Genomic DNA, 27,342 nt, shown 5'->3' on the forward strand with positions numbered 1-27,342 from the left:
AGCTGTTGCTTACAAATATTGTAAAATTCATAAAATGCTCTTAAATAATAGTAAAATTAAAAATTTTATATCATCTCCAACAAGTATCATATTATGAATGAATTATGTTATTAATAAAATTATGTGTTTTACACATATTTAAGGCCGGCTTTAAGCAAACAAATTTAGTTTTCGTGATTGCTAAAATTTCCAACAGGTGGGAAATGTCAAAATGATGGATTTCATATTGTGGTACTTAATTAAATATTAATAACAAACACTTCCTATGTAAATAAACAAATCGTTACAAAGAAAATTTTTGAAAACTTAATTATTAAAAAATGTATATTAACAAAATAATAATTATTAAAAGTAAATATACTGTGAGAATTATTTGTGTCTTACATATTTTTTATTTCTATTGCAAAATCTATATCAATATTTTATTACAAATTGTTGGTATTTTAAAAAATATAATTTGTTAACAACAAAGAACAACTCTCAAAATATTCTAACTATTTAAGCTAACTAGCTACAGTAGTTTTCAAGTAGTGAACAAATACAATTATTTGAATAAAAATTTACATTTAGTTTTGTACATTATTTTATGATCTAAAATTAAAATTGGTGCAAGAAAAATACTGTTGAAAGATAAAATAAAAATTGTGGATAATTTCCACTAGGGCATATCGAAATGTGGTTTCGCATAATAATTTGTTTCTTAATAGCAGGTTTATGGTATATATGTGTATGTTAAATGTAAAACAAAACCAATAAATGGCGAGATAAAATTAGGGAAAAAATTAAATTTAAAAAAAATTCTGACTTTCGTAGGTTATGGCTCTTGGCAGCCCTTTTTATTTTCCTTCCGAACACTTCCGCCAAAATCGATGACAGCGGCATTTTTGTTTTCGCAAGAAGAAGCATATTTGACAATATAAATTTTGCAAATTCACGGAGCCTACGAAAATAAAATACTGAAAATCTTGTAAAGTTTTTAAGAAATATATAACTTTCTTATTAAATAAATAAAAATTTCAAACACTATGACTACCGGTAGTGCTCCTGCGGATGGTGTACGCGAAAAAGCTCTCTTTGATTATCGTAAAAAATTGTTGGAACACAAAGAAGTTGAATCGAGACTTAAGGAGAGTAAGTATAGAATTTATTATTATTATTTATTTTCAACAACCTAGCCTATTGGCCATAACCATAACATATTTCAAAAAATTTATAATTTCCATTACCCTTTCTAAATACAATTAATAGAACGTGAAGAAATCAAGGAGCTTACAAAACAATATGATAAATCTGAAAATGACTTGAAAGCCCTCCAGAGTGTGGGTCAAATTGTGGGTGAAGTGTTGAAACAATTAACAGAAGACAAATGTAAGTAAATAACAAGGACAACTTAAGAGATATATTAAAAAAAAATGTATATATGTACATAATTTTAGTTATTGTCAAAGCCACCAATGGTCCACGTTATGTAGTGGGATGCCGTCGCCAGTTGGATAAAACAAAGTTAAAATCCGGCACTCGCGTAGCCTTGGATATGACAACTCTTACAATTATGCGTTATTTACCACGTGAGGTAGATCCTTTGGTTTACAATATGTCTCATGAAGATCCTGGTGATGTTAAGTACTCCGCTATTGGTGGTCTATCCGAACAAATTCGTGAATTACGTGAAGTCATCGAATTGCCTTTATTAAATCCAGAACTTTTCCTGCGTGTGGGTATTACACCGCCCAAAGGTTGTCTTCTTTATGGCCCACCTGGTACTGGTAAAACTTTACTGGCTCGTGCTGTCGCTTCCCAATTGGATGCCAATTTCCTGAAAGTTGTATCATCCGCTATTGTGGATAAATACATTGGTGAATCAGCTCGTTTAATTCGTGAAATGTTTAATTATGCTCGTGATCATCAACCTTGTATTATATTTATGGATGAAATTGATGCCATCGGTGGTAGACGTTTCTCTGAGGGTACATCTGCTGATCGTGAAATTCAACGTACTCTTATGGAGTTGCTGAATCAAATGGATGGTTTCGATGCTTTGGGACAGGTGAAAATAATTATGGCTACCAATCGTCCCGATACTTTGGATCCTGCACTGTTGCGTCCCGGTCGTCTTGATCGTAAAATTGAAATTCCACTGCCTAATGAACAAGCTCGGTAAGAAAAAATGTTCTTAATTGTTTTTTTTTTATATCTAACTTTTTAAAATTTTAGTATGGAAATATTAAAAATTCATGCTTCAAAAATAGCCAAACATGGTGAAATCGATTATGAAGCATGTGTAAAACTGTCAGATAATTTCAATGGAGCTGATTTACGCAATGTTTGTACAGAAGCTGGTCTTTTTGCAATAAGGTAAGATTGAAAATCAAAAATTATTTATCGTCATATACCTACCTACCTATACATATTTGAATTTGTGTTGTAATCTTTTTAGAGCCGAACGTGAATATGTTATCCAAGAAGATTTTATGAAAGCTGTACGCAAAGTATCCGACAATAAAAAATTGGAAAGCAAATTGGATTACAAACCCGTTTAATATTGATAACTTTTTATTTAATACACATAAAAACATTTACAAATCAATATAAAAAACTATTAAAATAAAACAAATGTTCTATATATTTTATTCTTTCCACTCCTTTAACTGTTGTTCATCTTTTATTTTTGTTTCTCCTCAATGCGTCGTTTTTTACGTTCCAAATACTCGGTAACATTATCGTACTTCTTTTTAAACCACGCCGATATATCCTCTGGTGTCCATGTATATTCTTTGAATTGTTCTTCAACCATTTTTAACCAATTCAAAGGCGCTTCTGGGCTATTAGCACTTAGTTTTACGACCAAATGATCATTTACCACTCCAGTAACATATAATCTGTCCTGGGCGTAACACAAATTGCAGCAAATCATATCGCTGAAACTAAGCAATTGTGGTGTAGAAAATTCCCATTCTTTATCTTCCTTTTGTGACAAATTAAATGTAGCCACACATTCATTGGGTTGATGTAGCAAAACAGAAATTTCATATTTACCGCTTTCTAGACACTTGGAAGCGAATTTAATACCCGGAGCCGGTAATTCAATACTCTTAAGTTCTTTACCATCTTTAAAATCCCACAGCCTTAATGTTTTATCGCCGGAAATCGTAACGAGGACATCATCGTTTAAAAGTTCTAAGCCGGCTACAAACTCTTTGTGGCCCAAACAATAACTGTGTACATCATATGTGGCTGGATAGTTTGTAACTCTTATTTTATCATCTCTATCACAGGTTATAATAAATTTTTCATCAGTGGACCACAAAATATCATAGACAATACTTAAGTGACCCAATAATAACTTGGGAACTGCTTCATAATTCTCACAATCGTATTCATAGCAGTCACCTGTTTTGTCAGTAACAAGTAATCGTTTCGAATCGCTACTAAAAGCTAAAGCTGAAGAAGCCCTAGCCAATGATCTAATCGAAACAAGTTTGGCATGTTCTGGTCTTAGATGATACAAAAGCAAGGCCTTCTGTCCGGCCGTTGTTACTGCCAGCAATTGATGATTGGGTGACATTTTCACATGTTGAAGTGTGGGCTGCTCTTTTGATAAATTCTGCTGCTGTTTCGTTTCCTCTTCTTGCTGTTCACCTTCATTCCCAGTATTGGTCACTATTTTTAGTCCACATTTAGTTAAATCTTCCGGCAAAACGATCTCCTTAAATATTTGTAAATCATTTGGATTAACAAATATTATACGTTTACTTAGAGCAATGACTAATTCTGGGTCAGTATAAAATATGGTACTCATATTTGGTGAAATTTTAACAACAAACTGATATAAACAATAAATATTTCATCGACACTCAATTCCCACGTTATTCATTGATAGGAAGATGTAAAAAAAAGTAAATAGAAAGTAAAATCAGGGATGGAAAAGTTAGTACTTTTTGTCATCAACAAATACAATGTGTGGATAAGAATTTGTTCGTCTAGTGGACAAATTGATTGCTCGCCAAGAGGTGGGGTAAACTATTTAACTTTCTGCTTTGTTCAGGAACTCTAACAGCTTAATTTTGCAGTTGTGAAAGTACTTCGGAATATTATTTTATTAAATTTATAAATATCGCTAGCTAACATTTCCACCGCATTTTGTTGCCTTGGCAACACTTAAAACATCTGATAAGATAATACAAAATCAACCGCTGTAACATTAACCCTAAATTTACACTTGAAAATTGTGATAAAAACAAAAAATTAAAGAATTAAAAAAAACATTAAAAACGTACTCATCTGAAACTCAAAAAAATATGGAAACTAAACCAGTTTGGTGTATCCTTGGATCCGGTGGCCATACAGCTGAAATGTGTATAATTCTACAAGGATTATTACAAAAAACCAAAGATCTCAACAACTACAAACCAATGAAATTTCTTGTGGCAAATACTGATAAAACTTCCAAGGACAAAATACAATTAACGATGGATGAGTTAAAACAAAACGTAAACGAAGATGATTTTATTTACATACCACGGGCACGAGAGGTAGGTCAGAGCTGGTTTACCACAGTCTTTACATTTCTGTATGCTTTGGTCTGGAGCTTTTGGTTGGTCTTTAAAGAGAAGCCCCGCATGATATTGTGCAATGGACCCGGCACCTGTGTTCCGTTTTGTATAGCAGGCTTTCTATCAAAGCTAGCACGGAGATCGAAAACGAAGCTGGTTTATGTGGAAAGTTTTTGTCGTGTCCACGAGATATCAATGTCAGGACGCATATTGTTGCCCTATTTGGATGTTATGATTGTACAATGGGAACCTCTGACAAAAATTGAATATTTGGGTCGTAAAAAGATTAAATATTTTGGTAACATTTTGTAAATGTTCCACAGAATTCAAAAGCAACAAATTTAATTGCACACAAAAATGTTAAATATTAAGAAAAAACAAAGTTTTTGTCTAAAACCAAAATTTAGTTTATAAAACAAATTTAAGGAAAGTTAACTTTTGTTATGGGTAAGAAAATTTTATATATCGATATTGGATTTGTTAAATATGTTTCTACATATATTAATATTAATTATTTTTTCTGTACTGCAGTTTTCCTCTTATTTTGTAAATCACTTTAACTTTTCACCCAAATGTTTGAACAATTTCTAAAATTGAGGTGTGTGATTAACATATAAGAGTTTTTTTTATAAAATTATTTATATATATGAAGCTGCAATTGAGAAGTTATATTATTGATACCAATTTGATATATTTTTCTTTTATTTTTAATAAATTTTGTAATGTCTAAAAAAAATTAAAAAAAAACCAAAGTAAAATAGTATTTATGTATCTGATTAGTGGGAACAGATTTTGATTATTTAAAACTAATTTTAAATTTATTTTCCATTACATATTTGATTAATTTTTTAACTTTACTCTTCTGAATTCGATAATATTTGGCTAAAGTCTGATGCCTTGTCAACAATTTTTGTTTCCTTGTTTTTAGTCAATATTTCCAAAGGTTCAAATGTATTTTCAAAATCAAATTCATTTTTTTCTCTAACCATTCCATTAAATAATTAATTACGAATTAATTCACAGGTTTAATTCCATAGTACTTCAAACATAGAATTAATTTTCTATAGAAATAATTCCTAATTGAATCATTCTTTAATTCAAATCCAAAAAAATCTATTGAATAATCATTAAGTGATTAAATTTTTAATAAATTTTATTATGAATTAAATAATGAATGAATGCTATTCAAATAAAAGCCTTTTATGGTGAGAATGGTTTATGGATCGATTTGCAGAAAATTTTAGTTTTTAATTAAGATTTCAGCGAATTAAGCTTAAATTGAATCAATTCAAATTTCAAGAAAATATGCTTTTAAGCTAAAAACCTGTTTTTGATAATTAAAAATTTCTGGTTATACTAATAAAATCCCATGCTAGAATTTTCCCATAATATCGACACATTAAGACCATCTAAATTAAATTTCTTAAAACACTTATACATTATTAATTTATTGGTATTTTTTATTATATAAATAAGAAGTATAAAATAAAATAAGCAACAAATTCATTGTAAAGATTTGAAAATTTTGTTATCGACATAAAAAAAATAACAATTTTTATAACAGTTACCAAATTAATGTTATAGCAAAGTAAACAGAAAAAAAACATTTTTATATTCTGAAACATACAAGAAACAAACCAAAATAATTTTTAAGAAAAATAACTTAAACAAATATAAATATATATAAAAAAACATAAATAAAAACTGAAAGCCTCTTATAATCCTCATCATTATTTACCCAAACACTCATCCAAATGATCATTCATTTCAGTTTCTTCCACCTCACGAGCACAAACTGGACACTGTCGCGTTGTTTTGTAAATACTACGTTGACGATGTAGTCGAGTGTTTTCGTCTTCAGATGATGAATTTAAATCCACTTTTGCCACAGAGGTAGATTTTTTAGAGTTAGGCGAACGTTTTATTCCCGCTCTTTGTAAGAACTCCAATTCGTCATCATCTTCATCCATGCTACTAGCCGAATCAATTCTTTCCAATACCTCTTCAGAATAGCCAGCATTCCTTAAAACTTCTTTAGTTGATTTTCGAGAAGGACGAGACACTCTTTTGGGTCTAGCCTCTTTGGAGATAGCCGATAACTTTTTCATGGTTTTTTTTGGTGGTAAAATCTTAATGGCAATACCAGTACAGCCATTCAAATGTTCTGCCAACACAGATCTGGCCATTTTCTCCAGACATATGGGACATGTTATTATGTCATTGCCCTCATTAAATTGATAGCGTGACGATGATGGCTGGCAATCGTTTTCCTTTTTGAATTCCTGCATCAATGTATCCTCACCAAAGAATTCATCGATAACACTAGTGTCGGCCAATTCTGAGGCTATAGTGAGATCGAAATTCGGTCCGGCATTATCATCATATTCATCATCGATTAGCTCTATGTCATCGTCGCATAAGTTTATAGATTCATCCATAATTTCTTTCTTAATCATGGTTTGACGTTGATCTAAAGTCATATTTCTATTAATTTTCGGCTTTGTTATGTTATCTGAATCATCATCGTCTTCATCAGAAGATAGTGTTATAACTTTATTCGTTTGTTCTTGCAGCATGATGTCATCGTCGACAACAATCCAGTCTTTTTTATTGTTCGAAGATTTTTCATCGGCCACAAACACAATATCTGCAGAGTCACTAGACTCAATTGAAATACGTCTACGTTTGGTATCACCTTAAATAAATGGAAACAATTTAAATGTAAAATAATTTTTAACAAAACTTAAAAAAATATTTTTTTTGTTGAAAACCTTTTTCGGAAAAAAAATTTCTTTGGTTAAAAAAGAATTTTTGATGAAAAAATTTCTTCTGTTAAAAAAATATTTTGTTTTTGGTAAAAAAAACTACGGTTTAACAAATATTTTTTTCCTATTTGGACCCATTGTCGGCCCAATTTTCCATGGCGTTATATACGTCATTGTAAAGGTCTTTGTCTATCATTTGATTGCATTATTGGTCTTGCATTATTGCAAATGCAAATTTTTTCAGTAAACCAATAACGACAAACTTCCGGGAAAATTTTGTCGGGAAATTCTTTATAAGTTTTCTTCATAAAATCACGTTTTACAAAAAAAGCTATGTAAAGTTATATGTAACATTTATAGTTTAGATCAAAAAAACAGAAAGAAGTGCCTTAAATTTTAAAATATTAACAAAATACTGGTATTTCAGACACGACGAAATGCACTACATATTCTAAATAAAGATAATTTGTACCGATTATACAACAATAGTTCGGTTACTGCATATTTTTACATACATATGTATGATAAGAGGAGTATGTATGCAATATATCCATAAATAATAATGAGGCAAAATGTACATAATGAGTTGAAATCATAAAGTTGAAATAATCTTAACTGTGGCTTTAATGTTCTTCACTCACCTTGCGGTTTATCGTTATTATTTCTTTTATCCCCAAATCCACTACCTTTTCCAGACTCATTACCACCATTGTTACCAAAGCGTTTAGACCATACATCTCTCAAATGTTTTCGATCAACTCCTTCGTCAGGACTAGACGATATCGACGTGTTGCTTGTTCTAAACGATGAAGAAGACGAAGTCAGTGTACTGCCACGACCCCATTCATCTCGTCTGGGTGTTGTTGGCTTTACACCAGAAACAGGTCGACCACTATTACCGTTACTATCGCCAGAACCTAAACCGCCTAAATCTCTAAAACCCATAACATTGCGCAAATTACCACCAGGTGGAACAATTGCACCACGCGATGAATTGTTGCTGCGATTACTAGACGCTGGCGTACTTGATGTGCTAACATTGAAGGGATCCGTCGATAGGCCAGGATATGAGGATGGTGGAAACGCTTTGGCAATGGCAGATGTAGCTGGTGGTTTTGTTGTGCTACTGGTGTTGGTGGTAGTAGATGATTTTGTTTTGGGATTTAACAACATAGTACCACCACCATTTGTTTTAACAGGTCCTAAAAGGAAAGACATGAAAGGTTCGTTGTTAAGGACTGGGGGATAAGATTCAAAATTTCAATGTTAAAAGACGAACCTTTAAAGCCATTATTAAAATTATTAAAACCTTTGATATTCGACAAAGTAGAAGTATTGGAACCTGATTTAGGAGGAGCATTACTCTTAGTTTGTGGTGTAAAGAACTTACGTAAATCGTTGCCTGCAGAGGCCGTAGACTTTTTCTCATTATCATTTTCCTTATCTTTAACGGCTCTACCCTTTTTCTTTTTCTCCGGCTCCTTTATTTTCATAAATGTACCTCCACAGTTTTGCAAATGATTTGCCCACCACTGGTCATTCGGCCCAGGAGCACGATTTGAAGTACGCTTAACATAACCAAAGAATGGCGAACGATCCTGACAAATGCCATTACAGCGCCACCAATGCTGCTTATACAATTCGACCTCATCATGGAAGGTGTGATAGACGGTTATATTCGTACCAGCCACTTTATTAATGGCTCCCATTATTTTCTTAAAATTTGGTCCATGCCCACCATTGCCTTCACGTATGTTCAAAACAAAACAATAGGCATGTATCATTTCATGCAACATGGTCTCTACCAAGTCCTTTCTAGGCCTCAAACTCAGCAACGGCTGACTTAAACGTATAGTAATGTCCATCCCATAGCGATTCCGGCGTGAATAGCAAATACCAGCACAGCTGTACATACGTTTACTCCATTCCAACGTCACACACTTTAATCTAGTTTGAAAGAATTTTGAATCGAATTGCCCAAAAAGTGCAAAAATATCTGGCGTGGGATCCAGAGTTTCCCACTGCGGATGTACTAAATTCTGAGTGCGATTTAGAAAATCTGGATCTAAATTGGAGTGTGGATTACTGCGTTTTATTTGTAAAGGTTTTTTAGACACTACGAGATTTGGGGAAGGCTTTTTAAAATCAATTTCTTCAATATCACTGTCGCCTTCACCAGTTTCGGCATTCATGCGTTTTTGCATTTCCAATGCAAACAAATAGTCTGCATCATGCGACATGGCTTTAACAAGATCTACTTAATATATTAATAGTCGCCGAGTTAATGAAATCTGTACACTTTATATTTAAAAATGCTCATCGATTTTTTAAATTTCCCGGACAATCACAACAAAATATTTGGCGCTTTCTCAGCTGTTGAAAAACAACAAATTAATGATGTAAAACTATTGAGTATTTGGGTACTCTAGTAGAGAGTACTCAAAATTAAAAATTTTTTGAAGAGTTGCCACTACAAGGTAGTGGCAACACTGCTCAGCCCCCAGCGGCTGACATGTGCAAAACCATTTTTTTTATATTGAGTTTTTACGAGCTAGATTTGGGGATCTACGAGCCAATTGGAAGCCATAAGAAATAAACAGGCATGAGCATGTGAGCTGCTGATGCCAGCCGCGTGAGCCGGAGGAGGAGTATGAAGTTGCCAGATTGGCAGCATTTCTCTAGTTTTTTTCTCTGTTTTGCACATTTTCATCACAATGTTGTTTTTGACATCTTATGTCAAAAATTTTATGAAAAAAAATCAATATTAAAAAAACGCAAGAAGGGCGAACATATCTTTCAAAGAGGAATACAAAAATTTATTTTATTTATAATAAATCAACAAGAATTTAAATGGAAGGTCTCGTAAACTATAGTAGTGAAGATGAGCAGGATGATTATCCCTATACTAAAGCGGTAAATATAAAATTAGTAACTAAGTAATGCAATTTTAGGAGCCTGAAAAATTTTAGTTGCAAACGAGAAAAAAAAGATGGCTGACTATTGGGAAATTGTCCCTAGTATAGAGAAAAAAACATAGTTCAGAAAATTGGATATTTCTTAGGGAAATAAAAAGAAAATTGAAAAACTGAAAAAGCTAAACACAGATTTAAACATTTTGTAATAAAATTAGTTTGTACGTTTAAATAACACCTTATTTGCTGTTTCTGAATAGTTGCCAAATTCCTTTAGGCTGTACGAGAACGTGGTAGCGGCAGTAGCGCTAGCACCGGACGAGCTGCTACTGATGCGAGTGGACCTTTAAAACGCTCTTATAATCACTCGAAAAGTGGCAGTTGCGACCGAGAATCCTCCCCCTATCGCAAAGGTCGAGATGGCGGAAGCGAACGTTTCAAAACTGGAAACGCCAGTATTAATGAGGTAATAATAAATTTTAGTTTTATACTATAATTATATTGTATTAAATTCCATATATGTATGTAAGAAGTTATCTGTTAAAATAGAGTCTTTGGAAGTAGTCAATATAACATACCTTATTAGAGAAATACAATTTTAAGAATATATTTTTAGTTTCTGTATAAAGATAAAATGTTCAACAAATGTTAGATGTCATCTTCCATGTGAAGATGTTCTGTTTTTTATATATTTTTTGTTTATTATACATTTTGTAAACTTATTTTTCAATTCCTCTGAAAAAGTAATTGATGCGTTACGTACATCTGAACAAAATTTGTGTTGTGTAAACAAATTCAAGTAAAATCACCTTAGTTAATTTTGGGAACAGAACATTACGTTTAGTTCATCCCACAGCGCCATTTCTATTTGTCCAAATCATTTTTTATGACGACCATTTAAAACACTTTTATTTTTACGTTAAAAAATAACGACTGAGGAGTTGAGATAATTTTTTAATATCATCATAGATTCTGAAAGAGCACGGCTGCATTGACTCTAACATAGAGAGTTTTTGATTTCAAATTTTCTTGATAACCGTAATTTATGGTCCCTGCCTAAGGTGATTTGTATATTTTGTTTTGAAAAAATAAAAATCATTGATAGATTTTTATTTTTGTTTGAATACATTTAAATTTTTTTTTTAAAAATTATCAATACTTGTTATTTGTAACAAATAATATAAAAATCAATAAGCAAAGTTTATTGAATAATCAGATAGATATAGTGAAGAGAAATGTTATGGTATACATATATGAAGTATTTCTAAGGCATTTTCATCATACTGATTTTTTGAGTTGAAAATTGCATAAAAAAGAATTATTTTCGGTTTCTGATTTTTGAGATATTCAGAATTCATTAGAAATAACTTTTGACAAGAAAGTTTACAAGATTTACTAAAGTTTCACTAGATTTATTAATTATGATTCTGCTTTTATACTAAATTATAAGTGGTCTTCCATAGTGGGTTTAGTTTTGTATTTACTAATTTCAGAGGTAGAAGAGAAAAATATATAATAACTAGAACAATGCTTTTTTTTGTTCCACAATATAAACTTTTTTCTCAAATTTCTCAAAAGTATGTAATAATAAAACGATTCAATTTTATTTGCAAAAATTGTATTCCCAACTCTTTAGTACTTATTAATGTAATTTTTATTCTATAAGTAAAAAAGGAGAATCGGTTCCAAAATAGCTGAGTTATTTATAGATCTGTCAGAATTTTTAAATAATGCCAAATTGTCCGTGATGTTATTTGGGTCTCACTAAAATATTGTCTTTTACCATAAAAATGTATTTCATCCATAAGTGTATCTTTCTCAAAAAAAAATGTATAAAGTAATTATTCAAGACCGCCAAATATAGCACTCTAGCACTCATTAAAAAATATTTGTTAATGCTCAGAAAAAAACTATTTCCAAAACAGTTTCATTCAATTTCGACATTTCCACAGAAAGATCCACTTTTTAAAATTTTTGAATTTACCGGCTCAAAACTGAAAGGACAACACTGCTACTGTCAACTGGCATCTGTCAGTTGACTCCTGGCAAAATTTGAACAAGCTGCGTCATTTAGTTTGTGTTTGGCAGCCATTGTTGGTAGATTACCTCGTGAAATTTGGAAAAAGTGAATTTCGTCAGCTCACTAACATTTTCTTGTTTCCAAACCATATGAAATAACTCTACCTACATATTTTAATGACCTCGATAAAAAGCCAAAAGCCAGTTTTTTCATTAAATCGTCCTCGTAAATTTCTATGCCCATATTCATTATTGAAACTGTTTTGGAAATAGGTCTTTTTGAAAACACGGGTTATAAATTATAGGTTAATATTTTTTTTACTGATGTAGTAAATAATAGTATTTTAATTTCGTTTACAATATTAACAAGGTCTACAAGGGTATTTTACTACCAAGCGCGAAATCGCTATTATTTGTTATTTCCATGTCCAATCAACTTTTCGCTTAGGTATTATACTCGTATATTTATTTACAATATATTCATTTCTTTATTGTTGTTTTATTTAGTTTTACTCATTTTTACATTATTAATTAAATATCAACTTTTGTTATTATTATATTGTATAAACCAAAACAAAACAAAAAAATACAAACCTAAAGTTTTTATACCAAAAAAAAACTCAACCTAAAAAGTTTCCAAAAAAATCTACTACCGATCACCATAAAAAAGTTGTTACAACACCAAAACTCTATGTTACTAGAGTTAGAATATGATTGAAAAAGTATCACAAATTCAATTAGTAGCGGCAATGTAACAAAACAGGCTTTATATATATGTATGTTGCCTGTGACCAACTCCTTCTCTACGTCCCTATAAAAATCGCAAAAATAACAATGACACACAATGAGTAGTAGGAGAGAGTCTTTGAATTGAAAATAAGCAGCTCTTAAACGTGAGTATGATTAATTTAAAAACAACAACATTTATTAAAATTCTTTTACAGGAGTTTGTTTTTATCTAAACAATAAAAACAAAGTTATATTTATTTAATTTAAATAAAGTTAGTATTTTTTTTTTTCTAAAACAAAAAAGGTAAAGGAGTAAAACTAAATTTTTATATTTTTTGTTTGATCATAAGTAATTTTACTAATAGTATTTTAAACAAAAAACACTAAAGGTTTAGCATAGTTTTTTATTAATAAAAACAAATTTATTTTACAGCTAGAGTTATTAACATTTTCAGTATTCTTGCACTAACATTTCTTTTTCAGGATAAATATAAAATCGATAGAAGAGCTGACAAATCAAGAGATCACAGAGATAAAAGAGACAACAAAGAGTCAAGGAATAATAGAGATATGAGAGATGGTGTTAGAGATTATGATAATAGTCATAAATATGATTATAAAAAGGTTAGTTTTTGATCATTTTGAAACTGATGGATTTTTCGGAAAACGTCAATTTATAAAATGCAAGACAATGACAATACATTTGCTCAAAATTTGCATCTTAGTATGACTACTATTTTTTAGTTGTAAAATCGATAGGATAATTTATTTAATCTTATTTGTTACAGCATGATGATCACAAACGTTTTAGAGAACCTAAGAGAGACTACAAACGTGATGGCAATGATTACCACAAGGAAGATAAGAGATATAATCGTGATGATAGGAAATCAATGTATGCCCCAAATTATAAAGATCGTTTCAATAGTTCAAAATCACGCTATGACGAGAGAAAACAGCACGATGATCGCTTCAATGATGAAAGAAGAGGTGGTGCAAACGAAGAGAGACGTGCCGCTAATTTCGATGATCGAAGAAGAGACTTTAACGATAGACGCAATAATTATAACAATGACGATGACCGAAAAACTGATCGTCGTAATAATGAGGATCGTAGAACTCAACGATCTTACAATGAAGATCGTTCAAATGCATATCGCCCTAGACGTTCAAATTCACCGGCACCCTCTCAGCGCAACAGTAATAATAGTAAATTCAGTGAACGTAAGGATGATAATAACACAAGACGTGAACGAAAACGTAATTCAAGATCCAGATCACGTTCTCGTTCACACTCGGCCGATAATTCAACTGAATCTAATTTAGCGTCAAATAATAATAATTCCCATCAGAGAACGGCAGCAGAAGAACTTCTTACAGAAACTAAACGTCCAGTGGGAGAGTCACAAGTTCCTGAGAAGAAATCCCTTCCTACAGCTCGGAATTTCGAAGCTCTTTTATCCCTGCCACTTAGTGAAAATGCACCCAAATCTAATGTTGTTGCAGTAGCTGCGTCCAGTGCAGCAGCTGGACCAAACGTAGCCACTGCTACAGTACAATTACCCAGTTATTATAATCCAAATGTCATTAATCCCAATAAATACGTTGAACAAATGCAAAAACGTAAACTCATATGGGGAGCTAAAAAAACTGAGGACTCTGCTTCAAAATGGGGCCACGCCCAATTCTCTCAAGATCAAGATGGCAAAGTTGCATCTAAATTTATGCGTCTTATGGGTATTAAGAGTGGAACTGGCGAATCATCTACTTCGCCAAATGAGAGCGAAAAGAAGTCGTCACCAACAACTACCTCTCCTCCAAATAATCCAGATGTTAAATCTCGTGAAGCCATGTTTTCCACAATGGAACAGCAGTACGAAGTAGCACGTCAGGTTACCCATACTATGAGGGGCGTTGGCTTGGGTTTTGGATCACAATCAAGACCTTATTAGATAATGAAGACGACACCCTTTACTCTAATATAAATAATAAAATGCAAGTTTTAAAGTTATTTCTTTTTATTTAACAAAAACTATGAATTTGTTTGTTAATGTGTGCATAAGTTTTACATTAATTTTATTAAAAAAAAATGTAAACAACATTCTATTTATTCTGAATTTGAAAATAAATGAAGATATGTATTAATTTAAAATTGTAAAATATGTAACTTACTTTAAATACCATGTTCCTAGATGATATATTCGATATCATTCTTGAATAGCCAATGTGTCATTAGAGCTCAGAGCTACCACATTTTGGACCTTAACATAAATATTCGGGAAATATCACTGCTGAAAAGGATAGAAAAGAAATAATTGATGTAATTCACGATACCACAAATTAGTATTTCGGGACTATTACGTTTCTTTATTTATTTGATTGTATTGAAAATGGACCAGAATCTGTAAAAATTTAATTTTTAAATGATGTAGCACTTGGATGATATAAAAGTGACAATAATATTTATATGTATAAACATTAAAACAATATTTACATATATATAAACATAAAAACAAAAAATGTTTGGTCAGATTCGTTATGAGCATGTCCAAATTAGAAACAATCTTTTGTAAGTGGAAATTAAAAAGAAGGTTTTTTTGCATTCAGAAATTTTATTTTTTATTACAAAAATGTAAATAAAATTGTAAAAATATATTTGCCATCAAAAAAGTTAAAAAGACTGTAGATCTCTTCAGTCGTTTAATTTGTGAGAGCAGAACCTACTCTATTTTGGAGGTTTGCTAATAGTATTTTATCATGCATGGAACGCAATTCCGCAATTATTTTTCAAACATTTATTTATAAATTTGTCTAGACAACTAAGAAAATGCACCTGTTAGACGAAGGCCTTCAAATATTGTATTTTAGGACTATAATAAATATCGTCTTAATGAATGACCGGATGTTGGCCGGATCAGAATAACTCTTAATTTTGTTATTGATACAATTTTAAAACACATATAGTATTATCATTTATTTCATGAAATAATACGATGATTTGTCTGTGTATGAATTTAGTCGTTATATTAATAAATTTTTCTTAAATTGTTAACGAAATTAACTTTTAAACATATAAACAATTAAAATAATTTTTTACTGTGTACTTTACAGCGGCTGTTAGTAGAAAATCAACCGCATTATTTTGTTTTGTCAGCTGTTATTGACAGTTTATTTACTTGAAGAAAACAACAACAAAATCAAAATAATAAATACAAGACAAAAATTCTATTTTGCCAAGTTGTCATCATCCCCAAAAAATAATAAGAAAATTTGTCTAATTTTTTTTTACATAAAATAATCTACATAATTTTAACAAATAATAATACAATAACAATAAGTGAATGTGCAAAAAGTGTTTGTTGTGTGTTCCAAAATGTCTTGGTTGAATAACAGTCTTAATACGATAAAGGGTCAATTGACGACATTGGCCCAAGAAATTCTTGAAGAAACTGCTGGTCCTGGCGATACCGAATATCGCAGTGCAACACCAACCGTTGATAATAGATCGGCCATAGAAATACTGGCCGATACACAGAAAGATAAAGCAGATTTAGATAAATTATGCTCCGAAAAAGACATAGAGGTAAGTAAGTTGGGATGAAGTGATGTGTGATGCATGCATTAAGAAACGTACATATACACTCAACAACATCTAGTATAGATAGAAAATTCGATTTTTTACAATTTGTTTGTGTAAAATTATTTATTTTATAGTAGTATTTGAAAGAAAGTATGGTAGAAAGTAAAATTTCCTACACCAAAAATATACCACAACTCATCTTTAAGTCGATTGTACAACATTTATCCGGCCTTAAACAAATATGTTAATACCAATATTATTTACAATATTTGATATAGTTTTATGCATTTTTTTTATTGTTATATGCGTGTAATTTGTAAGTAGGATCTTGCCCCCACCATTTATTTTATCATTACAACCAAGGTCACTAAGTAATGCCACAATTATGATACATATTTATTGCATCCTTACAAGTTGACACATTCATCCATATGTATACTTAAGAAAAATTCTTTAAATGTGATTAGCAGTATTTTTACCAGCATGTACTTCTTTTTTGATGCGGTTAGTTTACATTTTTATTAATTGTAAAGAGTTGTGGTTTTTGACCAACCAACACAATTATTACCTAATGTTGCCATAATTTTGGTTTAAAATGAAATATTTTCTGTAATATTTATTTGAGGTTTGAGTTAAAATAAGCTGTAATTTATTTACAGACTAAATTCCAATATATACTCTAAAAGAAAATAATGGCTTAATTTAGCTTGTATTAAAATTTAAATATATGTCATGTGTAGGGTTTTATCCCGGAAAATTTGCCAATTTTTAACTACCCGATTCCCGGGAGTTTTAATCGGGATTCCCGGGAATTGAAAACTGAAAACAAGTTAGAACTTTATATTTTTTTTTAAAAAAATTACAGTTTCTCGTTTATATCTAGGCAATAACAGACCGCTTATTATTATTATTTATTTGGGGTTTTTCGAATGAACATTTAAAAAAACATATGGAAAACTGCACGATCTAGAAATAAAGGTGAATAATCTTCAATGCCAAGATTGACCGGTGCGAATTATTCCAGAAAACAATAGTAGAACAAAGGCCCTACTTTTGTAGTAGATTTTAATCAACAAAAATTTAATCATTCAAAGTTTGAATAAATTCTGTTATTAATTAACTTCATAATTAATTCAGTTTAAATGAAGCTTTCGAAGGAAGCTAAACACTTAGATATTGGAAATTTATTTTAGTGAATTAAACTCAAATATAAGTGAATATCTTAGTTTTGGCCAAAAAAAGTGGCTCGCCAGACCTATGTGCATTGGACACATGTGAGAGAAAAATTAGGAAGTTGTATATATTAGTTATTAATATTAAGGTCATTCAAGTCACCGTTTTTTGATCCCTTCGAAGATGCGAACTTTCACGTAATCACAACAAAAACATACATATTACATATGGTTGTTGCGAAAGTTCACATTATAGAAAGTTTCTAAAATATAAATTTGCGTCAATATAAAGTATATTGGATCTTTATAGGTAAGAAAGTTGAAATCAATCTGAAGCCCTCAAACAACTTGCGGATGAACCAAAAATGGATTAGTTATTGGCAAATGTTTCGCAAAAATTAAATTCTAAGGTTATAGATATGCCAGAAAAAAAATTCTTAAAAAATTGGTCATAATCCGAATAAACAATAAATTTAAAAAAAATATTTTTTTATCAAAAGTAAAAAACAAGGAAAAACTTATGCTTTACCAAAAAACAACTTTTAGAACCTTAAATTCTAAATTTTGCGCCAAGTGATAGTTTTTTATGTGTATTAATTAGGGATGTGTGATTAATCGCATAATCAAACTTTCTGATTAATCAATATACAGATTAATCAATATTTTTGATTAATCAAAACTATGATTAATCAATTAATTTGAGTTTTGATTTTTCAAAAAACAAAAAAGAAAAAAGTTACACAAAATTTAAAAAATACAAAATAACAAAATTGACATTTTGGTTTGGTACAGCAAAAATATAATTATTAAAACATACAGCTGCGATAAAAAAAATAGCACTACACCCAAAAAAACCCTTGATGTTTAATGGTTTTTGTTGTATATTTTGGATTGTATTGGGGTTTTGAGGACGTCTGACGTAAAAGCGAGAACCTTCTCCACCAAACATGACAAATTTACTCTCATCTGTCCATAAAATTTTCTTCCACTTTTGGACTGGCCAATTTTGATATTTCGATATGTCTCTGAGACATTTGCGATCTGTTTGTACTAAGTCCCTGTTTATATTAAGTCCCTTTTTTAGTTCGGTTACGGCTTTGAAATGAATACCCTTAAATATTTGATAGAATAATAAAATTTGTATTCTAAAAAATTAAAAATTTCTTAAGATTTTTTTTGGATTTTTACTAATTATTGAGTATTTGGTATAATTTCCATTGTAACTGTACTCCTAAAAATATTTCATCTTTTCTAAAAATCGTGTATATCGCGATTAACATTTTTAGAATGCATGTAATATTGAAGACTACACCATTTCCAATTGTGTTTCAGAAATTTCTTATTGTATTTCAGAAATTTCTAATTATATTTGAGAAAATTCCAATTGAATTTCAGAAATTTCCAATTATATTTCAGAATTTTCCAATTATAATTCAGAATTTTCTAATTGAATTTCAGAATTTTCCATTTATATTTCAGATATTTCTAATTGTATATCAGAAATTTCCAATTGTATTTCAGATTTTTCCAAATGTATTCAAGAATTTACCAATTGTATTTCAGAATTTTCCAATTGTATTTCAGAAGGTTCTAATAGCAATACCAATGGAATTTTCTGAAATACAAATAGAAATTTTGGAAATTGGAAAATTTTTAAATACAAATGGAAATTTCTGAAATACAATTGGAAATTTCTGAAAAACAATTTGATAATTCTTAAATACATTTGGAAAATTCAGAAGTTCAATTGAAAATTTCTGAAATATAATTTGAAATTTATGAAATTTAATTGGAATTTTCTGAAATATAATTAGAAATTTCTTAAATTAGAAACTTTTGAAACACAATTGGAAATGGTGTAGATATTTTGATTTTAATTCTATAAACTATCATAAATTGGAATACATTTTTGTAATAGATGATTTTTGGGCTGATGCTAAGAAATAAACATCGTGAAAACAATTTACTAATGTTCTATTTAAGATCGAAATGAATATGTAAAACATACAAAAATAAAAAGGGAAATATTAATATTAAAATGTTAAAAAAGACACACTTATTATTTTAATACATACTTATGATTATTATTTATTTATTTCTTTCTTTTTGCAGATTCTAGCACTTCGCAAACAAATTGAAACATTACAAAATCAAATAAGTGATACAGGTGGAGGTAGCAGTGGCAATACAGCAAGTGGAGGCGCCAATAGTGGACGTACTTCAAAAACGGTAAGTTTATTTTCTTCTTGTTTTTATTTGAAGAATATGAACAAAATATTTTAAAAAAAGATTGATAAAATTAAATCGAACTGAATTATATTACATACGCTATAAGTATGAGTGTTGGTAGGTGATTTTTTATTTTCGGAATCAGTTTGAGAGTTTAACTGAAATGTGGTTACACGTAAATTTGACTAAAGAATTTTCCAAAATGAATATTTACACTTTGATAACGTGTGTATGTTTGCCAGTATTGTTTGTTTGCATTAAAATTTAGTTTGGAGATAATCTTCTGTTATCAAAAGATAACAATATTCATACATATTGAGTGTAATACACTTATGTTGCATACTTATATTATTCATTGCACCGTACTATATACATACTTTGTGGCATGAAAGTCGCATTATTTACCTGTTAGATAAACATATATTTAGCTGGAAATTAATTTTGGAAATTTAGTATTGTATTTATGGAATAAATTCTTTTTAGATTGAACTTTATCAAACTTATACTTTGGAGATAATCTTCTGTTATCAAAAGATAACAATATTCATACATATTGAGTGTAATACACTTATGTTGCATACTTATATTATTCATTGCACCGCACTATATACATACTTTGTGGCATGAAAGTAGCATTATTTACCTGTTAGATAAACATATATTTAGTTGGAAACTAATTTTGGATATTTAGTATTGTATTTATGGAATAAATTCTTTTTAGATTGAACTTTATTAAACTTATACTTTAGCTCAATTTGAATACTTTAGAATAGTCAGAGAATTATTTTGCTATTTTGAAGAGATTTCATTACATAACCCATAATTTTATTAATTTGAAAAGCACATTATGCTAAGTTATATGTTGTATGGAGTAGCGAAATATCGGAAATAAATAACAAATTAAAAACTATGTAAATCTAACCTCAAGCTCAATAAATTCGAATTACAATTTTGATAACATTTTTACTATTTCAAGACAAATGAATTTAAATAAATTTCAACTAAGCAATTAATTCTTTAGAACTTCTGACTTTGAAAAGCATATTATGTGAATTTGTATGTTTTTTTTTTCGATGTAGGCCTAATCAGTTCCTCGAAATTATGCACATACGAGTTTGTTTCTTGTCTGTGTCAGTTATTTTTAATTTTGTTCGGTTCTTCTATTTGTTTTTCGCTTTTATTTTAACAATATAATTTTTTATCATTAACCATTTTCTGTTTGTTTGTTCATTTTATTTTATTATTTTTATTTATTTTATTGCACACTCGTACAAAATAAAAATCCTATATTTATACCATTTTGTTTTTACAAACTCACATTTTACCTGTCATAAAATATGGTCGTTTAATTCAGAGAATAGCACATTTTATTAAATTAAACTTTATCGAAAGGTTATCCGTTCGAAAATGTATTTTGTATCCAACTGTACTGCCAAGAATATGTCATAATGTTAGATGTTAATTAGTTTAATGAAAACGATAACGATTTAATGTTACTGATTTATATTTTATTGTATTTTTGCAGTGTTTAACTCGAATATTTTGAATTGATTAATTAATGGTATTATTATATAGCTATTAAGGATTTGTTAATTGTGAAAACATCTATATTATGTTATACAAATTTTGAAAATGATCCAACATATTTAATTAAAATTTATCGTAAATCAGTCAAATTATTAAAATTATTTTATAGGTAGAACTACATAGTTTTTCCGCTCCATCGTAGAAAGTACGAATTTCCCTTTTCACTCTTGTGAACATTTTATGTCATCCACATACATATGTATGTCTCAAACAATTCAAATCTGTGTTCATATTTTAAAACAGTGAAAAACTGTTTACCCGGATTTGTCAACAAGTTATTTGAGTTTTCATACACACCACCATTCCGCTTGTAAAGTCGTATGTATTATTCTTAAATTGTTTTATTAAATATAAGACATTTAATTTATATTGTATAATATACCTACATTCTAATAATAAGAATTCCATTTTATGGAAAGCAATAATAAAACCAAAATAAAATTAACTCAATGTTCGAAACTTAAGCAACTTTCAGTGCTGCCTATGGTACCCTTCCTTTCTTATGACATCCGCACATCCTTTTGGCATAGATTCTATAAGATTTGTTAGTAATGTGATTTTAAGCAATTCATCAGCTTCGGCTTATTTCTAAAACGACGAGTTTCGATCCTGTGCTTTAAAATGCCGAAATGGTTCTCTATTGGATTGAAGTCTGGAGATTGAGCTGGTCATTACATGCTAAAAAGCCGATCGAAGTGGCATTTCACATTCGGCATATTGAGGCATGTGGTTGGCTAAAGTGTTCCTGTTATCAAAACGATCCATTTTTGTTTGTATTTCAACAATAGGACCAACTCCAATCTCAGGAAAGCAAGTCCACACCATTACATTTCCATTCCCATGCTTTATTGTGACTTTACAATATATAAAGTGTATGTAATAGCTTTCCCTTCGGTATACGAGCGTGGCTTACTCGATCTGAATTTAACATGTTAAATTTAGACTCGTCGCTAAATAAATCTGTTTTCAATTTTTCCACAGTCTAATTACGTCAAAGCCTTTCAAAATCCAACTTAAAAATTCATAAAGTAATGAAAATGAACGAATACGTTGCAATAATTTAGGCAAATCACCTTTTTATATCCTTCACCTTCGTGATTTCCACATTTTTCATTTCCGACCCTATAAAGTGTATATATACATCTGCTCAAAATAATAGATACACCAAAATTTATTTTTTAAAAACGAAAAAAAATAATGGTATATTGTAAAATTATAAAAAAAATTCAGTCGATTTTTATTTATAGTTAAAAGGAGAGTAAAAAACAAAAACAAAATATTTCATAATTAATAATAAATATTATAAAGTAAATTAAATTTCTTAAATTTCGAAAAATTTGGTGCTCATAATAATAGATACATTTTTAAAAATTCTTATTAAACAAAAGCTAATAAATTTTATCTTAAAAAAATTAGTTTATTATTAAAGTAAAGCTAGTATCCAGTATATCCACCTTTGTTTTGTAAAACTTTCTCCACTCTTCTGGGCATACTGGATATCAAGTTCTGACACTTCTCCAATGGAATCTCGTACCATATTTTTTGCGTTTTCTCCCATAAATCGTCTTTATTTTTGAAAACTTCCTTCGAAAGCCTTATCTTTAATTCACTCCACAAGTTTTCTATTGGGTTTAAATCAGGGGATTGGCTGGGCCAGCTTAAAACAGGTACGTTATTCTCCAAGAACCAGTTTTTAACTAATCTTGAACTATGTTTTGGGTCGTTGTCCTGCTGGAATGTCCATATTAATGGCATATTTTCCGATGCATATGGAAGCATTACGTTTTCCAATATGTCTCTATACCCACTAGCATTCATGGTATCTTCTATTCGGAATATCGGACCAACACCATTCCATGAAAAGCAACCCCAAACCATTATGTTTCCCCCGCCATGTTTTACCGTCTTTTTTGTAAATTTAACGTGGAATTTTCTTTTCCTTTTGGTCGGCGTACATTTCTTTGGCAGTCGTTTCCAAACAAATTTATTTTTGTTTCGTCGCTCCATAAAATATTTCTCCATTTTTTTTCGCCTTCACACCCGGACCATTGTAAGTACTCTTTAGCAAATTCTAATCTTGTCTTGATATTTTTTTGGCGCATTAGTGGCACTTTTCTGGCAATTCTTCCCGGCAATTTAGCTTGTAAAAGACGACGACGAACTGTTTATGGACTGATTTCGTTACATAGCTCCGCAGAAATAGCTTTCGATGATATGAAAGGGTCTTTTTTAACCATAAGGACGATCCGCCTATCTGTTTCTGGACTGGTTTTCTTTGGTCTACCGCGAGTTTCTCTTTTTTGTTTTTTAGATAAAGCATTTTGGACAAAATGTAAAGATCTTCCTATGCTCTTTGCTATTTCCCGTAATGATTTTCCTTGATTTCTCATCGTTTGAACAATTTTTTTCTCATCTTCGGTACAATGATGATTTCGTCCCATTTTCTTCAAAAGAGTCCTATTTTTTATAAAATTGTTGCTAAAATTTAAATTATACTTACTGTTTCACGTAAATAGGAACAAAAAATTGCACAAAAAAAAAAATTGTATATAAACAAATTACAAATTACTGATGTGTATCTATTTTTATGAGCAAATAATTTTTTGTAATTCAAATAGATTCGTTTTTAAAAATCAACATGAAAGCAAATAGTTGCCAGATTTTTGACTGACATGACATTGCCAGATAGAAATTTTAATAATATGATGTATTCTTAACGCTTGCGAGGAAATTTTCAATGTTACCGCCATTTAAATTTTTTCCAATTAGGTGTATCTATTATTTTGAGCAGATGTGTATTCTGGATCCTTATAGATAGCGGAGTCGATTATGCCATGTCCGTCGGTCCATAAATAACGGAGATATGAGCAAAAAACGGGGACAACCTCGATTTTTTACCTATTTTTGACCTACAGTGGTGGCCAGGAATTTAAGACAAAAATTGTTTGCTAAATTCCACGTGATTGTCAATTATTTTTTCAAATATTTCCACAAATATGTATGCATGAGGACTGTTTTAACACACAAGTGCGTTTTATTCGACTGTGTCAATTCATACATATTCACCATGAACACATAAAATTTTTCTACAACTTGACCAAAATTTTTTTTTTTTAAATAAACATATTTTCTCACATTTATATCATTATAATTTTATTATTATAAAATATTCGAACCAAATTTCGTATTTTTAGTTCCATTAGTTTCGGTCATATCATGTTATTAACAGCGGATGTTCGCTGAGGTGGGTCAACGTATTTCCACATATCTTTGTTCAGAAACTAGAAACATTAATAATAAATTTCATACCCTTAGAGGTCCTTTTATTTTGGCTCTATCGCACTTAAAATTCAGTTGATGAAAAAACTTCAAGTATTTTTCTTAAATTGGTGGCCACCACTGTATATCTGGATTACTAAGTCATTAATATAGACAATATGGATATCTTATGATAGATATTTCAAAGTCCATTGCAACGATGTAGATAAGGCTATAGTAAGTTGGACCTACAATGGGTCAAAATCGGGAAAAATATTTTTTAACCCGAATTTTTTTTCATCAAAAAATTTTTTTGTCATACATTTTTTTTCAATAAAATTTAAAAAATTTGGAAAAAAAATTTTTTAAAAAAAATTAAAAAACAAATTCAAAAAAAAAAAAAAAATTAAATTTTGTTTACCTAAAAATATTTAAAAAAATTTATTTTAAAGTATAATTTGCTGAAGGGTATATAAGATTCGGCACAGCCGAATATAGCTGTCTTACTTGTTAAATGTCTCTTTGTCAGTATGGGTTTCTTAGATGGCATGAAGCTTCTCAAGTTATTTCCCAATGATTGTTTTCTCACAGTGCTGGAACTAATTTTGAGATTAAGATCAATCACAACATCTTTGGAAGAAATAAAGGTTTTTTTTAATTAAACGGAAGATTTTCCGATCTGATCGAGGTGATATTTTCTTAGGGTGAACACCGGAATGGTGTTCCTCTATTGTTCCAGTTGACTTACACTTTTTAATTAATTGCGAAACTATTGATTTATCAATATTCAATATTGTTTGATCAGTTACCTTTGAAAAGTATGTTAGTTATTGTGTTTAATGTCAATTATGTTCATTTGTTGTTAATCTGATTAAAATGAGTGACGAGAAAATTAGTAAATATTTTCAGCAAAGCCCAACTTGGTCCTACAAAAAGTTGGCCAAACAATCAAAGGTCTGCCGTCAAACTGATTCCAATATTATTAAACAGTATCGGGAGAACTTGTCCGTTGAAAGAAACCCTGGTTCAGGTAGAAGGATTGGTCCAAATGATGTTTCTAAAGCCAACATCCGGTAGGAAAGCAGTCTGGTTAGCTCAGTACTTGGACTATTTGGTACGAAAATTTAAAGCCAATGCAGGTTCAAAAACATACAAGGCTAAAAAAGTTCCTGACTGGAACTCTGCTAAAAAATGTAGAGGCCAAATAAAGATTCCGTACTCTTTTGAAGTCAAATTTTATAAAAAAATATACCTGCTGCATAATTGAAGGGCAAAGCGTATGTTCCCCGGAAGCTGCGGAGGTTATTATGCGTTTGTGCAGATGTTTGTAACGCCCAAAGTATAACCGATCGACTTAGAATAACTTTCTGAGTCGATTAAACGATGTCTGTCCGTCGGTCTGGTCGGCTGGCTGGCTGTCCATGTAAACCTTGTGCGCAGAGTACAGGTCGCAATTTTGAAGATATTTCGATGAAATTTGGTACATATTATTTTTTCGGCTCGAGGACCAAGTCTATTGAAACTGACTGAAATCGGTTCATTATTTCACATAGCCCCCATACAAATGTCCTCCCGAAATTAGACTTTATCGGTTATAAATGTTTAATTTATATATGTATCTCCACAAATTCCGCTCCACATAAGTTTTATATACACAAAATTCATGTCACCAAATTTTGTTACGATCGGTCCATAATTAGTCATAGCTCCCATATAGACCCGCTTCCGAAAATCACTTTAACGTGCATAAATCGCTTAAAAATGTTGGTATACACACAAAATTCAACATAGTTAACTTTAATATAGACTTAAATCACACGACCTAATTTCATGGTGATCGGTCCATAATTGGCCATAGCCCCCATATAAGGCCCACTTCCGAAAATCACTCAAAAATATAAATTATTGAAATTTTAAAAGAAAAATTTGGTTTGCACTTTTACTTAGTGTAGGGTATTATATGGTCGGGCTTGACCGACCATATTTTCTTACTTGTTTTATTTTGCTGATGTTCAAGGGAATGCTGTAGAATAGTTTAGGACCCAAAAGCAGAAAATTGTCCCATTTTGGCAAAAGAAGCCAAACATTTGTTACAAAGGGCTCTATAAATACAGAAATTTACATCAGGGAATGTTTACAAAAGAGGATGCTTCCATTCATGTGTCCATTTATTTTTGGCCTGATTTGGCATACTGTCACTATGGTAAGCAAGGACTTGAGTGGTACAAGTACCAAGAGAGTCAAATCCTCCAAACTGCCTGGAGCTAAGGTCAGTGGAGAGATATTGGGCTCTTGTTAAAAAAGAATTGAAGTTGTACAAACCAACAAATTATAAACTAAAATATTTTTTTTGTAAGAGAAAACTGGTGGACTTTTTTTGCAAACTGTTTTTAAAAATAGTTGTCCTTCTTGTCCCAGAATGATTTTTATTGCGTTGTTTACCAAACATTTCACATATTAATGAATACACTTTTAAATGAATATATTACTTTTAAACAGCAAAATTTCAAGACGTCATAATAACTTTTCAAATGGTTC

At 30.4% G+C, this 27,342-nt stretch overlaps 6 protein-coding genes across 6 annotated transcripts in view; 4 read left to right on the forward strand and 2 right to left on the reverse strand.

Moving 5' to 3' along the window:
• Nucleotides 1–890: 890 nt before the first annotated feature.
• Rpt4 (Regulatory particle triple-A ATPase 4) lies at nucleotides 891–2,614 on the forward strand. The gene is made up of 5 exons (XM_065510354.1): nucleotides 891–1,131; nucleotides 1,249–1,368; nucleotides 1,437–2,157; nucleotides 2,215–2,355; nucleotides 2,438–2,614. Exons 1-5 carry the CDS (start codon nucleotides 1,026–1,028, stop codon nucleotides 2,538–2,540), a joined length of 1,191 nt encoding a protein of 396 aa, XP_065366426.1. The 5' UTR covers nucleotides 891–1,025; the 3' UTR covers nucleotides 2,541–2,614.
• On the reverse strand, nucleotides 2,520–3,909 carry wuho (tRNA (guanine-N(7)-)-methyltransferase non-catalytic subunit wuho). The gene has a single exon (XM_065510355.1). The coding sequence runs from the start codon at nucleotides 3,797–3,799 to the stop codon at nucleotides 2,663–2,665; it is 1,137 nt and encodes a 378-aa protein (XP_065366427.1). The 5' UTR covers nucleotides 3,800–3,909; the 3' UTR covers nucleotides 2,520–2,662.
• Nucleotides 3,910–4,224: 315 nt separating this feature from the next.
• Alg14 (ALG14, UDP-N-acetylglucosaminyltransferase subunit) lies at nucleotides 4,225–5,313 on the forward strand. Its single transcript, XM_065507803.1, has one exon. It carries the CDS (start codon nucleotides 4,299–4,301, stop codon nucleotides 4,863–4,865), a length of 567 nt encoding a protein of 188 aa, XP_065363875.1. The 5' UTR covers nucleotides 4,225–4,298; the 3' UTR covers nucleotides 4,866–5,313.
• Nucleotides 5,314–6,244: 931 nt separating this feature from the next.
• Nucleotides 6,245–9,639, reverse strand: mh (maternal haploid). The gene is made up of 3 exons (XM_065508867.1): nucleotides 8,598–9,639; nucleotides 7,960–8,520; nucleotides 6,245–7,248 (listed from the first exon to the last, which is right to left on the reverse strand). Exons 1-3 carry the CDS (start codon nucleotides 9,556–9,558, stop codon nucleotides 6,284–6,286), a joined length of 2,487 nt encoding a protein of 828 aa, XP_065364939.1. The 5' UTR covers nucleotides 9,559–9,639; the 3' UTR covers nucleotides 6,245–6,283.
• Nucleotides 9,640–10,092: 453 nt separating this feature from the next.
• On the forward strand, nucleotides 10,093–15,138 carry LOC135956692 (arginine/serine-rich coiled-coil protein 2). The gene is made up of 4 exons (XM_065507244.1): nucleotides 10,093–10,231; nucleotides 10,508–10,696; nucleotides 13,462–13,602; nucleotides 13,767–15,138. The coding sequence occupies exons 1-4, from the start codon at nucleotides 10,169–10,171 to the stop codon at nucleotides 14,928–14,930; spliced, it is 1,557 nt and encodes a 518-aa protein (XP_065363316.1). The 5' UTR covers nucleotides 10,093–10,168; the 3' UTR covers nucleotides 14,931–15,138.
• Nucleotides 15,139–16,274: 1,136 nt separating this feature from the next.
• Gmap (Golgi microtubule-associated protein) overlaps nucleotides 16,275–27,342 on the forward strand; it is a 62,005-nt gene continuing 50,937 nt past the window's right edge. The window contains exons 1-2 of the mRNA XM_065507981.1: nucleotides 16,275–16,561; nucleotides 19,843–19,959. Coding sequence (XP_065364053.1) covers nucleotides 16,352–16,561; nucleotides 19,843–19,959 — 327 coding nt within the window. The 5' untranslated portion in view covers nucleotides 16,275–16,351. The remainder of the gene's footprint in view (nucleotides 16,562–19,842; nucleotides 19,960–27,342) is intronic.

This window comes from Calliphora vicina, chromosome 4 (assembly GCF_958450345.1).
Source record: "Calliphora vicina chromosome 4, idCalVici1.1, whole genome shotgun sequence".
Lineage (NCBI taxonomy): Eukaryota > Metazoa > Arthropoda > Insecta > Diptera > Calliphoridae > Calliphora > Calliphora vicina.

What these genes read in the sequence shown, in the direction of transcription:
- Rpt4 (XM_065510354.1), top strand. Translation starts at nt 1,026, where the DNA reads ATGACTACCGGTAGTGCTCCTGCGGATGGTGTACGCGAAAAAGCTCTC. An exon ending in CTGCCTAATGAACAAGCTCG is followed by an intron (nt 2,158 to 2,214) that starts GTAAGAAAAAAT and finishes TTAAAATTTTAG; the next exon opens with TATGGAAATATTAAAAATTC. An exon ending in GCTGGTCTTTTTGCAATAAG is followed by an intron (nt 2,356 to 2,437) that starts GTAAGATTGAAA and finishes TAATCTTTTTAG; the next exon opens with AGCCGAACGTGAATATGTTA.
- wuho (XM_065510355.1), bottom strand. Translation starts at nt 3,799, where the DNA reads ATGAGTACCATATTTTATACTGACCCAGAATTAGTCATTGCTCTAAGT.
- Alg14 (XM_065507803.1), top strand. Translation starts at nt 4,299, where the DNA reads ATGGAAACTAAACCAGTTTGGTGTATCCTTGGATCCGGTGGCCATACA.
- mh (XM_065508867.1), bottom strand. Translation starts at nt 9,558, where the DNA reads ATGTCGCATGATGCAGACTATTTGTTTGCATTGGAAATGCAAAAACGC. An exon ending in TTTTAATAATGGCTTTAAAG is followed by an intron (nt 8,521 to 8,597) that starts GTTCGTCTTTTA and finishes CTTTCCTTTTAG; the next exon opens with GACCTGTTAAAACAAATGGT. An exon ending in TAATAACGATAAACCGCAAG is followed by an intron (nt 7,249 to 7,959) that starts GTGAGTGAAGAA and finishes CATTTATTTAAG; the next exon opens with GTGATACCAAACGTAGACGT.
- LOC135956692 (XM_065507244.1), top strand. Translation starts at nt 10,169, where the DNA reads ATGGAAGGTCTCGTAAACTATAGTAGTGAAGATGAGCAGGATGATTAT. An exon ending in ATTATCCCTATACTAAAGCG is followed by an intron (nt 10,232 to 10,507) that starts GTAAATATAAAA and finishes AAATTCCTTTAG; the next exon opens with GCTGTACGAGAACGTGGTAG. An exon ending in GAAACGCCAGTATTAATGAG is followed by an intron (nt 10,697 to 13,461) that starts GTAATAATAAAT and finishes TTTCTTTTTCAG; the next exon opens with GATAAATATAAAATCGATAG.